Source organism: Cariama cristata, unplaced genomic scaffold (assembly GCF_000690535.1).
Source record: "Cariama cristata isolate BGI_N322 unplaced genomic scaffold, ASM69053v1 scaffold43583, whole genome shotgun sequence".
Lineage (NCBI taxonomy): Eukaryota > Metazoa > Chordata > Aves > Cariamiformes > Cariamidae > Cariama > Cariama cristata.
The window spans coordinates 5,060-17,268 of NW_009607495.1; the positions used below are offsets into that span (position 1 = coordinate 5,060).

At 38.1% G+C, this 12,209-nt stretch overlaps 1 protein-coding gene across 1 annotated transcript in view; it reads left to right on the forward strand.

Moving 5' to 3' along the window:
• Positions 1-7,387: 7,387 nt before the first annotated feature.
• Positions 7,388-12,209, forward strand: part of LOC104158949 (serine/threonine-protein phosphatase 2A 56 kDa regulatory subunit alpha isoform-like) — a gene marked incomplete at both ends in the record, with an annotated part of 6,797 nt that continues 1,975 nt past the window's right edge. Inside the window, one exon of the mRNA XM_009696733.1 lies at positions 7,388-7,584. Within this exon, the coding sequence (XP_009695035.1) occupies positions 7,388-7,584 (197 nt within the window). The remainder of the gene's footprint in view (positions 7,585-12,209) is intronic.

Below are 12,209 nucleotides of genomic sequence, written 5' to 3' on the forward strand. Positions count from 1 at the left end.
GAAGTGAAACTTCTTTGCCTTAAATAAATGTAGTGTTGCTCTGAATAAAACTTGCATATGGTTAACCGTACGCAAATCGCTCAACTTCTCAGTAGTTTCAAAAGCAGCATTGATTCAACTGTCATGTCATCAGATAATTTTTTTTTCTGCTTTTTTTTTTGTTGTTGCGTGGAGCTGAGTTTCAATGAGATTCTGAACTGGTGGTGTGCTCTTGAGGAAACCTTTCTATTGTTCAAGTTGTACATTTTCTTAAGGATGACTTCAGGGTGTTTTATTTTCCTGTTTCAGTGGTTGGTATGTTTGGTGAGGTTTTTTGTTTGTTTAAGGAATCAATGGTGCTTTAAATTCTCCTTTTTGAGAAGATGTGGTAGAAATGAGGTGAATTGTGGCAGACCTGGTTACTAGTCTTACTATTTAACTTTCTGAAGACCAAGAGAATAATTTGTATTACTTTTTGCATCTGGCTGCATGTTGTCTTCTGTAATTAGATGGTAGGAAATAGGGTCATTAATATGAAAACACTTCAGCAGGTTAGTTTCTTACTGTGTGAAATGTCCTGGTTGACTCAAATCTTCATTAAAATCAAAGGACTTAACATGGTAGTACCTGGAGACTACAAGTGTCTTATCTAGGTAGTTTCTACCATCTTCCAAGCTTTCTCATATAGTTTACCATCACTGCAAGGAGTCATGTCACAGAATTTGTGACAGATGTTGTTAGATCAGCATAGGCTTTTCAGATTTTCTGGGCTGATTTGTTAAGTTCAACTGCTGGCCACATGGAGTGGCAGATGAGACTATCTGAACAAACGGTATCTGTTATTGGATGGAAGGTAGCTTTCCAGGCAGACTTTTAGTAAACAACTTTAAAATTATCTGTAGCCTAGGCTTTGTAACGAACTTTGTAAACCACAATGCTGTGTATGAATAAAAGTCACTGTTGATTGTTATCCTCATGTAGTTTTACTTCTAAGGTGTGATTTCTTTTTTTCTTTTTTCTTTTCATTTTCTTCCCTGGCATGTATAACAGAATTAATCTTAAATCCAGAATATTCTAATGAGCAAAATTTCTGTTTTCTTAGCTATTTCAAAAGAAAATGGAGATTTACTTGGATGGTGATGTGATATGTATTTGTTTATTTATTTAGTAGGTTGGTTGGTTTTGGCAGTTTTAATTTGACTTTCTCCAACTGGTTGGAGAAAGGTGTATATTAACTTGGATAAAACGTGCTATAGGGACAGTTGAGCAAGTAGGGTGACACAGTGTATTTTTGAAGTGTTGCTCATGCAGATCTCTTAGTGCAAATCCTGCCTGACGACCATCTGCAGAATAGTTTACCTATAAGTGGAAGTATAGCAGAAGCTCAGCTCGTTATCTTGATTGCTCCTCTGTAGTCCTTTCGATTTCTGAAATGAAGAGGTTAAGTGTTAGTATGAGCACATGGGTCCTAGAGAGGATTGACCAGGTGCTTTCTGTACCTTTGATTCCATGCCAAGTCTTTGTTTTGGTTATCTCCTATATGTAGTATTAATTTCCTTGTAGCATAATGTTTGAGAATACCATTCTACTTTTTTGTCTTCTAAACCTCCTTCTCTAGTGAACAAACCTACTACTGTATAGGGAGCTGGTTAACTTTTAAGATGTGTAATGTTGTTCTATCTGACTCCCTTATCTGACCTGGAAAGTCAGAGCTCTGAGCCCCTTCAAGAGTTCCAGCTACAGCTGTAGACTTTGGGGTAATGGGTAATTCGCAAATACACGCTGTTGAACTCTGAATGGAGGGGACGGGGGAAAAATCTACAATGCTAGTCTATTAAGAAGTGGTGTTTATTCCTTGGGGTGGCAAAGTTTTTTCTATGTGGAAAACCTGAAAATACTGATGACAAGGTTCCTTGGATACCTAAGGTGCTGCATGAGTGCTCACCTGAGTAGCCCCACCAGTTTCAGTTGGGCTGTTGAGCTACCAAAAGCTGGAATTGTGGGAACTTCTCTTACAGGTGTACAGAGTTACTGGAGAATGTTATAGACTACCAGTATAGCCAAGTATACGGTGAGATTTTATACAGGGGCTACATTTTTCTTTAAAAAGGAGCTTAAAGCAAATATAACACCCCCCAAAAAAACCAACAAAAAAAACCAATGAAAAAAACAAACCAAAACCTCAAAATGTATTATTCAAAAAGTAGCTAATTTAACGTGTAGGTAGGATTTTTTCATTTATCTCATACCTCTGTGGTTTCATGATATGTTTCCAAAGGAGATGGTGACCTAACTTAACAGCTCACTGCAGCTGAAGGGAGTTTCTACTCCCATCACTAGTCTTGTGCCAGAGCTGATGCACATCAGGCCTCTCCAGAAGCCATTTAACCTCACTAATATGGGCATGTTATTGAGTTAAAGCAGCTCACGGAAGAGTCTGACAAGTTCCAGAGCCCGTGGTGAGGGATGGATGTGACTGGGAGCAGAGGAGGGGAAGGGAGGAATAAATGGCAAGGGGGTGGTAGGGAGAGAGGCTTCTCTCCTTTGCTTTGTCAGCCAACTATTTTGCTGCCTGTTAAGGTGCACATGCAGACTTCTGAGAACTCAGAAACATACTCTGTCTGTCTCCCGTTGTAACATCAATTGCGTCAAAATTCCCATATCTCAACAGTGCTTTACCATGCCTATAACATAAATGCTGACACCCAGATGCTGCAACAATAATGCACACAAGAACTCCCCAGGACGAATTTAGGTTGAACAGGACTCCCTATGCTTGATGCACAACTATGGAATATGACATAACTGTGGCACGATCCTTGTCACGTATCAATCCTTGCCTGTATTTTAGTTTGTCAGGGAATTATGTGGAAGTGTAGGATTGCTCACCGAGTTCAGTTTACTGTAAGGAAAGATGCAGTACTTTATTCCATGATATCATTGTACTCTAAGTATTTGAAAGGACTGTATGCAAACTGCTTTAAGAGGCTGTCAGAGGAAAAATTCATAGTTGTTTCTCTGGCTTCTGCACCTTCCTGGGGTAGCTTTTTCAGGAAAAAGTAGAATTATTTCATTACAAATATTTAAAAAAAATACTGGAAACTTGTTGCAGATGTTTGAGAGGGTTTATTTTGTACTGGCAGGCAAAGTATGTTTTTTGAACTTCCAGATTGTGCAGTTGAGAGAAGAGTTTTTGTGGACTTAGATTCTAGTTCCTGCTATTGAAGCAAGGATTATGTTAGGTTCTCTGGCTTTGTTCAGAAGGTCTTGGGTAAACAATTCTGTTGAGAAAGGAGAAGTGTCTATCTTCTTTCCAGGAGAAAGGCCTGTAAGCATATAAGATAAGTATACTGTGGGAAGATGTCATTGTAGTTCCCTGGCTAGTGATGTGGTGGTGTTTACCTCTCCAGTTATATATAGTCAGGTAGCTCTGTGAATGTGAACTGTCTTTCACTACCTGTATTTTGTTTGGGCCCTCCCTGGAAAAATTAATCTTTTAACTCAATATTCCATGCTTAGACTTGGATTGATGACCTTATAAATTTGAAAGCATTCAATTTAGAGACAAATCTGTACAATCATGCAGTTTTAATATTAAATAGCTTCTGCTCAGGAGGAACTTCCAAGTCAACTTGTGTGTAACTTTTTATCCTTTGGTATCGTGGCTACTGATTGTAATGATCAGGTTTTTGTAAATAGTAGAAATAATCTGTTGAGGATTTCAGTGTTGTGAAGTGCAGCAATTCAATGAACTATTTTCATCGGTCACAAACATTTTATCATCTATCGTGGAAATGATCAGAGGCAATGAATATCCTTAGAAGGAGTCATGGTTAAAGTGGTTCATAATTTACAGTAATTCTTTTGGTGTTGGATGGAAATTTTTGTCTTTAGGATTTCCTGCCATCATACTCGATTAAGAATCAGCTTTCTGTGGCTGCCTAAAATCTCATTACTACCCTCCCAAGGACCTCAGATCAACTTACAACCAACCTTTCAAAGAGTGTAACAGTGGATTTCCTAAATTGCACTTCTGTTGAGCAACCTCTAGAAAATAAAGTTGAGGTTTGATCACCTGAATCAGGTGGTGTGTAGACCATTTTCTGGGGTGTGGTTTAATGTATGTATCTTGACACTCTTCTAAATAGGATTAAATGCCTTTGTTCCTTTTTTTTTTCCCGTTAGGCTTCCTCATGTTTTGTTTCTTTCCCTCTTTTTTTTTTCTTTTTTTTTTTTTTTCCTCTTCTTTCTACTCTAAAGCGTATTTTCCAATAACATGCAGCAATTCAGAGACAGGCTGGGAATAGAATTCAGGCTTCCCCCTCACCCCAAAATACAGCCTGGAAACAAGGTTATTTTATTGAGGCATCCACTGTCTACTTTGAACCTACATTATCTTACGGGTATACCTTAAATACCTTATGGTATTTAGGGTAGTTGAAGAAAAGCAGTTATCTTGAACTTCAGATGTATGGTGTAAATCTTGATAGGTATTAAATTGAAATTGGTTTAAAAGTCATGCCACAGGTTGTTTAATGACTAAAACTAAAAGCTCCAGTGTTGATGCAATTATGCACAATTTATTTTATTCATAGAACTGGAATAAACTATTGCAATATGATTTTATTGTGCTGTAGAGTTGTCTAGCTTCCGTTGTGCTGGGATAGTTAAAGATAGTTAAAGACAAGGCTTTCAAAAGTTAAGAACGCTATCTGAGAAACCAGTTTTCCCAAATCACTTGGTAGTTCCCATGGTACCTCTCATAACATTCCCAGGATAAATGTGCTATGTGTCAAGCAGGAATTGAGCACGTGAAGACAGATAGTGCTGATAGAACAGAACTGGCTTTCTCGGTACCTTATTTATTATCATGGTTGCACATAATTTTCATGTTTTGCAGATGTCTTTGTTTTATGATTCTCATTATAAGTATGGAAAATGGATGTATGCGTAGAAGAAAATAGTTCCTTTGGTTTTGCTTTGAATCATAAGAGTAACAAAACATTAATGGGCAGGTTTTTCATTTGAGAAAACATACCTAATTGAGATAGATCAGATTGCTGATGAAATGGACAGATGATGCATGGCAGGAGAGATACGATCTCTGTTACTCTAACTAAAAGTGCCTAATGCAGGGATTTCTTTGATATTCTGGGGAAGGTAATGAGGGATTTGATTATTTTGTCTGAATTCCTGTTACTTGCTTTTAACCTGAGGTCTGTAGTCTGTTTTAACTACTGTCAGGAATATTCAGATGCTGTCTGCTGGTTTTTGAAACTTCTAGGTAAATTTTGGTTAATGATACTTCATTTTATTGAACTTCACTCTATTAGCTGTGCCTCGCTGCTGGGCTTTTGTAACTTGGAATATAGTTAAGTTTGTAGTGAGGAAAAATAAGAGTAGGTTTGACTCCTGTTTGAGTCTGACTATCAGCTTGGGGCTAGTGTCAAAAAAAGCTGTCCTTCCTGTGTCAGTTCCTTAAATTAGGCTTTTTGGATTTTATCCTCAGCATGTCGCTGTTATTGCTTTGTTGCTATGATACAATACTTACTCATGCAATCTGCTGTAGAATATTAGAAGATCTGAGCTGAAATGTTATGTAACTTACAAATGTTTTTACAGCTGATGTTAATTTTTTTGCAGAGTGTAACAATTCATGTCTCTCTAGTTATCTGAGTGAAATAAGCATCCTGCAAAATTTTTATTCAAAAGAGAAATGGTTAAAATTGCAGAATTAACATTCAAAAGTATGAATTGTTCTTTATGAGGGAATAGTAATTGCCAGCTTTTTCAAAAGCTCACTGAAGTTGTTATGCTTGGTTAATAGGATCATGACTGTCGGATGGGGAAAGGGAATACAATACAATATTCCGGTGTTTGAACTTTCCAGGGCAGAGCGAGCAGTTGGGATTACAGTGGAGGCGTTTCAGTCCATTTTAGCAATTACTTTTTGCTTACGGAAACAAAAGAATTCTGTCAGATAATTAGTGAATATTAAACCCACTCTTGACTCTTGCTGTTCCAGCCACTGAACAGAAGGTGTTTTGGTAAGAAACTTGGAAGAACTGGAGTTATTGAAGAGTGTTTGAGTTGTTAAACTTACAAAGTTAAAACAAAGTCTGTTTAATTGGAATAATCCTAAAATAATAAAGAGAAGCATGAGATCTTTTTGAGATTTGTTCAAATTTTAACGTGAGACTTAAGATTTTCAGTACGCAGTGTTACAAGGCAGTGGCCTTTTTCTTGTCTTGATAATTTGCTTATGAAACAACAGTCCTAATATCAATACTGCACTGAATGAATGAAGCTAAGGGATTAGTAGTCTGGCTATAGACAAGTCTTGAAAATTCTTCAGGGGGAGAGCATTCCTTATTTGCAGATAAAATTGGAAATAAAAATTTTTCACCAGAAGACACGAAATCCCAACTGACTGATAGATGAGTGATGCTATGTTGCTGGAGTGGCTTAGAACCTCAACAAGCAATTAAAAACAAGAACGAAAGGCACATTAAACCAATTTTTCAGTTGAAACCATGGCTGCTTTTGTTGTGATCATGCAACTTTTGAACAGTTACAATATTTTAAGGGTGTATTAAATTTTTGAAGTGTACTGTACTTAATAATCCATCTTTTTTAGAGCTAATGTGAAATACTAATGGAGGAATTTTGCTTATCAGCTTATAGAGAAACTACACTCTAAAATGAAAATGCCATGTCATAGCAAACATGTTGTCTTAATAGGCCAAAAATACTGGAAAATCTTACATGACTGAGATTGTCATAAATTATTTAGACCACAGCATGAAAATTCAGGATTAATCCTTTTGAAATATAGGAGTTGATTCTTAAGAGAAACATTTGTCACATGATGTCAAAAGTATGTGAAGCATTTTGCATTGGGGTAAAAAGACAAGGTTCCTTCAAAGCAGATTTTACAGCTTTTAAGCAGGTTACATAATAAAGGATTAGGGAACAGAATGAGACAAATCGGATGAATGAAAGGTTAGTATGATGTACTGCTTCTGTATATGACTTTTGGTGAGGGAGAGTTGGTACTTGTTAATGTCTATGTATTTCAAATAAAGTTTATTCAGGAACTCGTTTTCTGTAAATGTATTTACTGCCTTATATTTATCTATTATTTCTTGTATGAAACACAAGTTGTGAATGGCGGGTCTTTCATTCTAACATACTTAAACAGGTATTTTCTGTTTTGACAATATTGCTTATTAATTTGCTGACTATAGAGCATACTGTTCCCCATAACAAAAAAACCTGATAGCTATGCAAATTTTAGTCAACAAAATACCAGATTTAGAAATCCTGAGTTTGGTTCTACAGACCTAAGCTTTGGTTGTGGGTGTGGGGTGGTTTATTTTATTTTATTTTATTTTATTTTATTTTATAGATGCCACCTTCAATGAACAGCAAGATCTTTTTTGTCAGAAGTTGCAACAGTGTTGTGTACTCTTTGACTTCATGGACTCTGTTTCGGACCTGAAAAGCAAAGAAATTAAGAGAGCAACACTGAATGAACTGGTTGAATATGTTTCAACAAATCGTGGAGTGATTGTTGAATCAGCTTATGCTGACATAGTGAAAATGGTAAGTAGAATGCTCTTGCTATATTTTGAGTTTTAACAAAATATCTTCAGTTAATCAGTTTATGACTCTGAGGACATCTGACTCAGAATTGCTCTTGGTTACTCTGCTTATACAGGATAATAAAGTTTGTTAATGATAAGTTGGCTTACAAGATTGTTTAGAAAGTCTTGTAAAAACAAACAAACAACTTGTAAGTTTTAATTATTAGCTCAAATATGATGCATTCAGGTTAATTAAAATGAAAGAACTGGTATATTGCAGATGCTTGCAGTCTGGGTAAGCTTTGAAGTTGTTCCCGTTCAGAAAATGGCTGTATTTCAGTGCTGCCTGTCTTTATTTATGAAAGGCAGCAGAGTGACAGGTTAAAGTTTTCTGGTAAAGATTCTTGCGGGTACTAGTGTCAACAGAAAGGTTTATCAGTCCAAGAAAGCAGCTCTGCTTTGTAAATACTTTATATGGCTGTTTGTTACTGTTTTGGTCTTGGAGAGCTGTGCTATAGTAGTTTAAGTGGTTTGCTCAAGTTGTAAACCACAGGATGACTTGTACTGTGCAATTCCTACAAATGGCTTGTTGAATAAGCAAAAAAAATTTGTGGTTGTTATCTGCTGACTTTCCCAGTTTTTTTTTAGTATGCATTTTCAAATGCTACATAAGTGATGTTTTAGATATGACTATATTCCATGTACGGGGAACGCAACAGAAGGATATTTGATAATCTGAAATATTTTCAAATTGTTTTATCTAGAAATTTGAAATGTAAAAAGAATGTGTTTAGTGCCTGTGCATTTAGGCTAATGGATCTCTAAACTTCAGTTAAGTTTACATAGGCATAATACTGACTTTAAAAGTAGCTCTTGGGAATGTTAAGCAGACCACCAGTTCAAACATATGGTCTGCGGCTTTTGTAGTTTTCTATACAGTGCAACCTATTTTTATTAAGGTTTTGTTTGTTTTTTGTTTGGTGGATTTTGGTTTTTTCTTTTTCTGTGAGCAGCTGATATGGAAGATCAGATCTTTAATATAAATTAAGTGTAGAAATTTTGCCGTTATACTGAAGGGCTAGGATTATTGAAACCCTTTTAATAATTTTGGCTTTTTCACCAGATGCTTACTAAGTTTTACAAAAGATCTAGGATGCTGGGTTTTTTTGTATAGTTTTCTTTTTTAAAGGACCTATGTTTCGGTCCTTAATGGGTTTTTTACAGAAGAAAATAAAGGACAGAGTATGTCCACCTCTTCTCTTTTGGTGGCTTTTTTTTTGCTGCTGCTGCTGGTGGCAGCAAGCCTGAATCCTTGCAGTATTTCTTACTCTGTGTGCCCTCTATAGCCTCTTGTTAGAAGAAAGAGTATACTAACTAGCATGTCATACTTGTTGAAGGGAGATTTTCTTTTAGGTTGGAGTTGTTTTCTTTTCTTGGAGATGAGGTGTTATTGAGCTGTTCTTCTGAGGTTATTGTTGTGCAAATGATTGGGCTCTGTGGATGCTTGTTTTTCCTTCCATAACAAATTTCCATCTCCTTTTCTCTGCTAAAATGACAGAAAATGAAGAAGGCCTTAAATGCTCAGTTGAGAGCTTTTTCAGAGCTTGAGACAAAAGATCCCTCCAAGCCTGAATAGTATTTCTAGTCTCCCTGGCAACTGGCAGCAGAAGAGGTCTTTGCTGTGAATTAGGACGAAGTACCAGCTTTCAGAAAGAACTCTGGATAGGTCTCTCCCTCCAAATAGCAGGCATGTCAGGCTTGGGGCCTGCCTTTGTAGCAAAACTTCGGAGATGTAAAAGATTTTTATTTTTGTTTTAATTTTTAGTCTGTTCGGTGTTGCTACATTAAAAAGCATTTGAGTTTTTTGCAGAGTTTGCAGGATAGTGTTTTTTGGATGAAAAGGAAGAAATAAGCCTTAATGAAACCCAGCTATCATCTGGCTGGTAGTGAAGGATGAACAGACTACAAAAATTCCCTGAAAAAAGCCAGAGTGGCATCAGTGACAGAAGCGGAGCCAATTTCTTTCCAAAGCCCCTAAAAAAGCCTGAGACCCCTTTCCTCCAGCTTGCAGAAGAAGCGGCCCAGTTTTCTTGGAGTCACCCGAGTCTTGAGGAGGCAAAGTCAACAATCCCTTACAGATATCAAGAGGAAAAAAGTGTTCCTCCTGACCAGTGCACAGGCAAGGTCTGTGCAGGTGAGGAGGTCTCCTAGCATTCCTTCCCTTCACATGATCTCTGTTACCATGATAGTTGCTGGGCCAGTACTACACAATAATGGCTCGTGTAGTTGGCACTGCTCTGCTTCGATCCTGAGGTAGGGAGCACTGGTTGAAATGACATCAATGTCTTTCAAGCCACCAAGGATGGAACAAGATGATAAAAACCCATCTTTGTTTAGGCACATGCACAGGACATATGCTGTAGGTTATCTTTTTGGTGTCCCAGGCAACCTGATTTTCCTATAATTCCTTTGCCCAAAGCCTTTGGATCAAGAACTGAGGAAGAGTTTTGCTTACAAGTGGTTTTGAAGGCATAGCATAGTGGTCTGTGAACCTGCTTTCTAGGTCATCTAAAACCAGTGTCTTCTCTGTTTGGAAATTCTTAGTTGAAAGTACTCTGAAGCTAACAGCAAATTAGGGTTCAGCATTGTGAATATTTTAAGTTTTAAAACGTCCTGGGAAGTTAGAAAGCTCTAGCCTTTAACAGGTTTGGGAGCATAACAGAAATGTCCCTCTAGTACATGTTACTCCTCCATCTCCTTGTGCCTGCCAACCTCCCCTCATTGCCTACCAGCGTATAAAAAGCAATGTAAATGAGATTGTCCCAGCAGCTTGCACAAACTGTGAATTCAGAATTCCAGAAAACATCAGGTATCCCTATCTGCACACTCAGAAATTGGAATTGAATCTAGTATTTCTCCAAATGCTTAGCTCCTTGGGAAGTGTATGGACAATACGGGACTTACTTTTTTGTTTTAATAAGGTATTATTGCTGTATCTTAACACGGTAACTGGCACATTTTCAGATGTCACTTTCACAAAACTTTCTGAGATTTAATTTAGAAAGATAATTCTGGGTTTCTCTGGAAACCTATCCAGCTGTAAAAGCCTTTTATGATTTGTATTTCTTAAGTCCCAGTTTTGGGATAAGACCCCACTTACGAGGGAAAAAGGATGGTTTAAATAATATGAGAGGATATAGAGAAGATTTTGCCCATAAAAAAAACAGTGGGGGTTTTAACCCAAACCACATTTTTGGTCAATACTATTAGCAAGACGTTAGAAAGAAGCAAATGAGACAGGAAGCAAAAGTATTTCAAACGTAATGAAGTAAATGGACCAGTTCTTTTGGGAGTCAGGCTATTATATAAAAATGATACACAGTCTGTTCTAAGTTTCATATGTTCTCAGGAGACTGATAATGCTACCAGAAGTACTGAATACTCTGAAAATCATAAAATTAGTTTTCCAAAGATTGGCCGAGAGGCTTGCTGTTTTTTTTCTGCTACAGAAGTATGTTCAGTAGTTAGTACCTTTGTTTTGGACTTGAAACTTTTGCATTCTGTACTCTGAGGTTCTGTGCTAAAGGGTTGACTGGTTCAGTTCAGCAAGATGCATCTAGAAATAAAAGGATGCATTTTCAAGAGATGTTACCAGAAGACTTCTTAGCAGAGATAGAGAAGTCTCTGTAGGGGACTGATTTGTATGTTGGATGTTTTTGTTGAATACCTAATAAGAGTAGACAGTATCAGATAACAGAACCAGGATTTTAGTCTTGGGTTTTGGGTTTGATTAAAATTCACATTCTCTCAAGACTCTTCTTTGCCCCTCTTCTCCTCCCAGCCAGTTTCTCTTGTGCTCCAGAATCCCAAGTCATAGAAATCAGATTTGTTTGGCTGGAAGGGACCTTAAAGATCATCCAGTCCCACCCCCCCTGCCATGTGCGGGGATCCCTTCCACTAGACCAGGTTGCTCCATCCAGCCTGGCCTTGAACACTTCCAGGGAGAGGGCATCCACAGCTTCTCTGGGCAATCTGTGCCAGTGCCTCATAGTGGAGAATTTCTTCCTTATATCTAATCTAAATCTACTCTCTTTCAGTTTAGAGCTGTTACCCCTTGTGCTATCGCTCCATGCCCTTGTAAAAAGTCCCTTCCCAGCTTTCTTGTAGGCCCTTTTTAGGTACTGGAAAACTCTTATAAGGTCTCCCCAGAGCCTTCTCTTCTCCAGGCTGAACAACCCCAACTCTCTCAGCCTGTCTTCATAGGAGAGGTGCTCCAGCCCTCTGATCATCTCTGTGGTCCTCCTCTGGACTCGCTCCAACAGGTCCATGTCCTTGTATTGGGGTCCCCAGAGCTGAAGACAGTACTCCAGGTGGGGTCTCACCAGAGCGGAGTAGAGGGGCAGAATCCCCTCCCTTGACCTGCTGGTCACCCTGCTTTTGATGTGGCCCAGGATACGGTTGGCTTTCTGGGCTGCGAGTGCCTATTGCCAGCTCATGTCCAGCTTTTCATCCACCAGTACCCCTAAGTCCTTCTTGGCAGAGCTACTCTCAATCCCTTCATCCCCCAGCCTGTATTGATACAGGGGATTGCCCCGACCCATGTGCAGGACCTTGCACTTGGCCTTGTTGAATCTCATGAGGTTC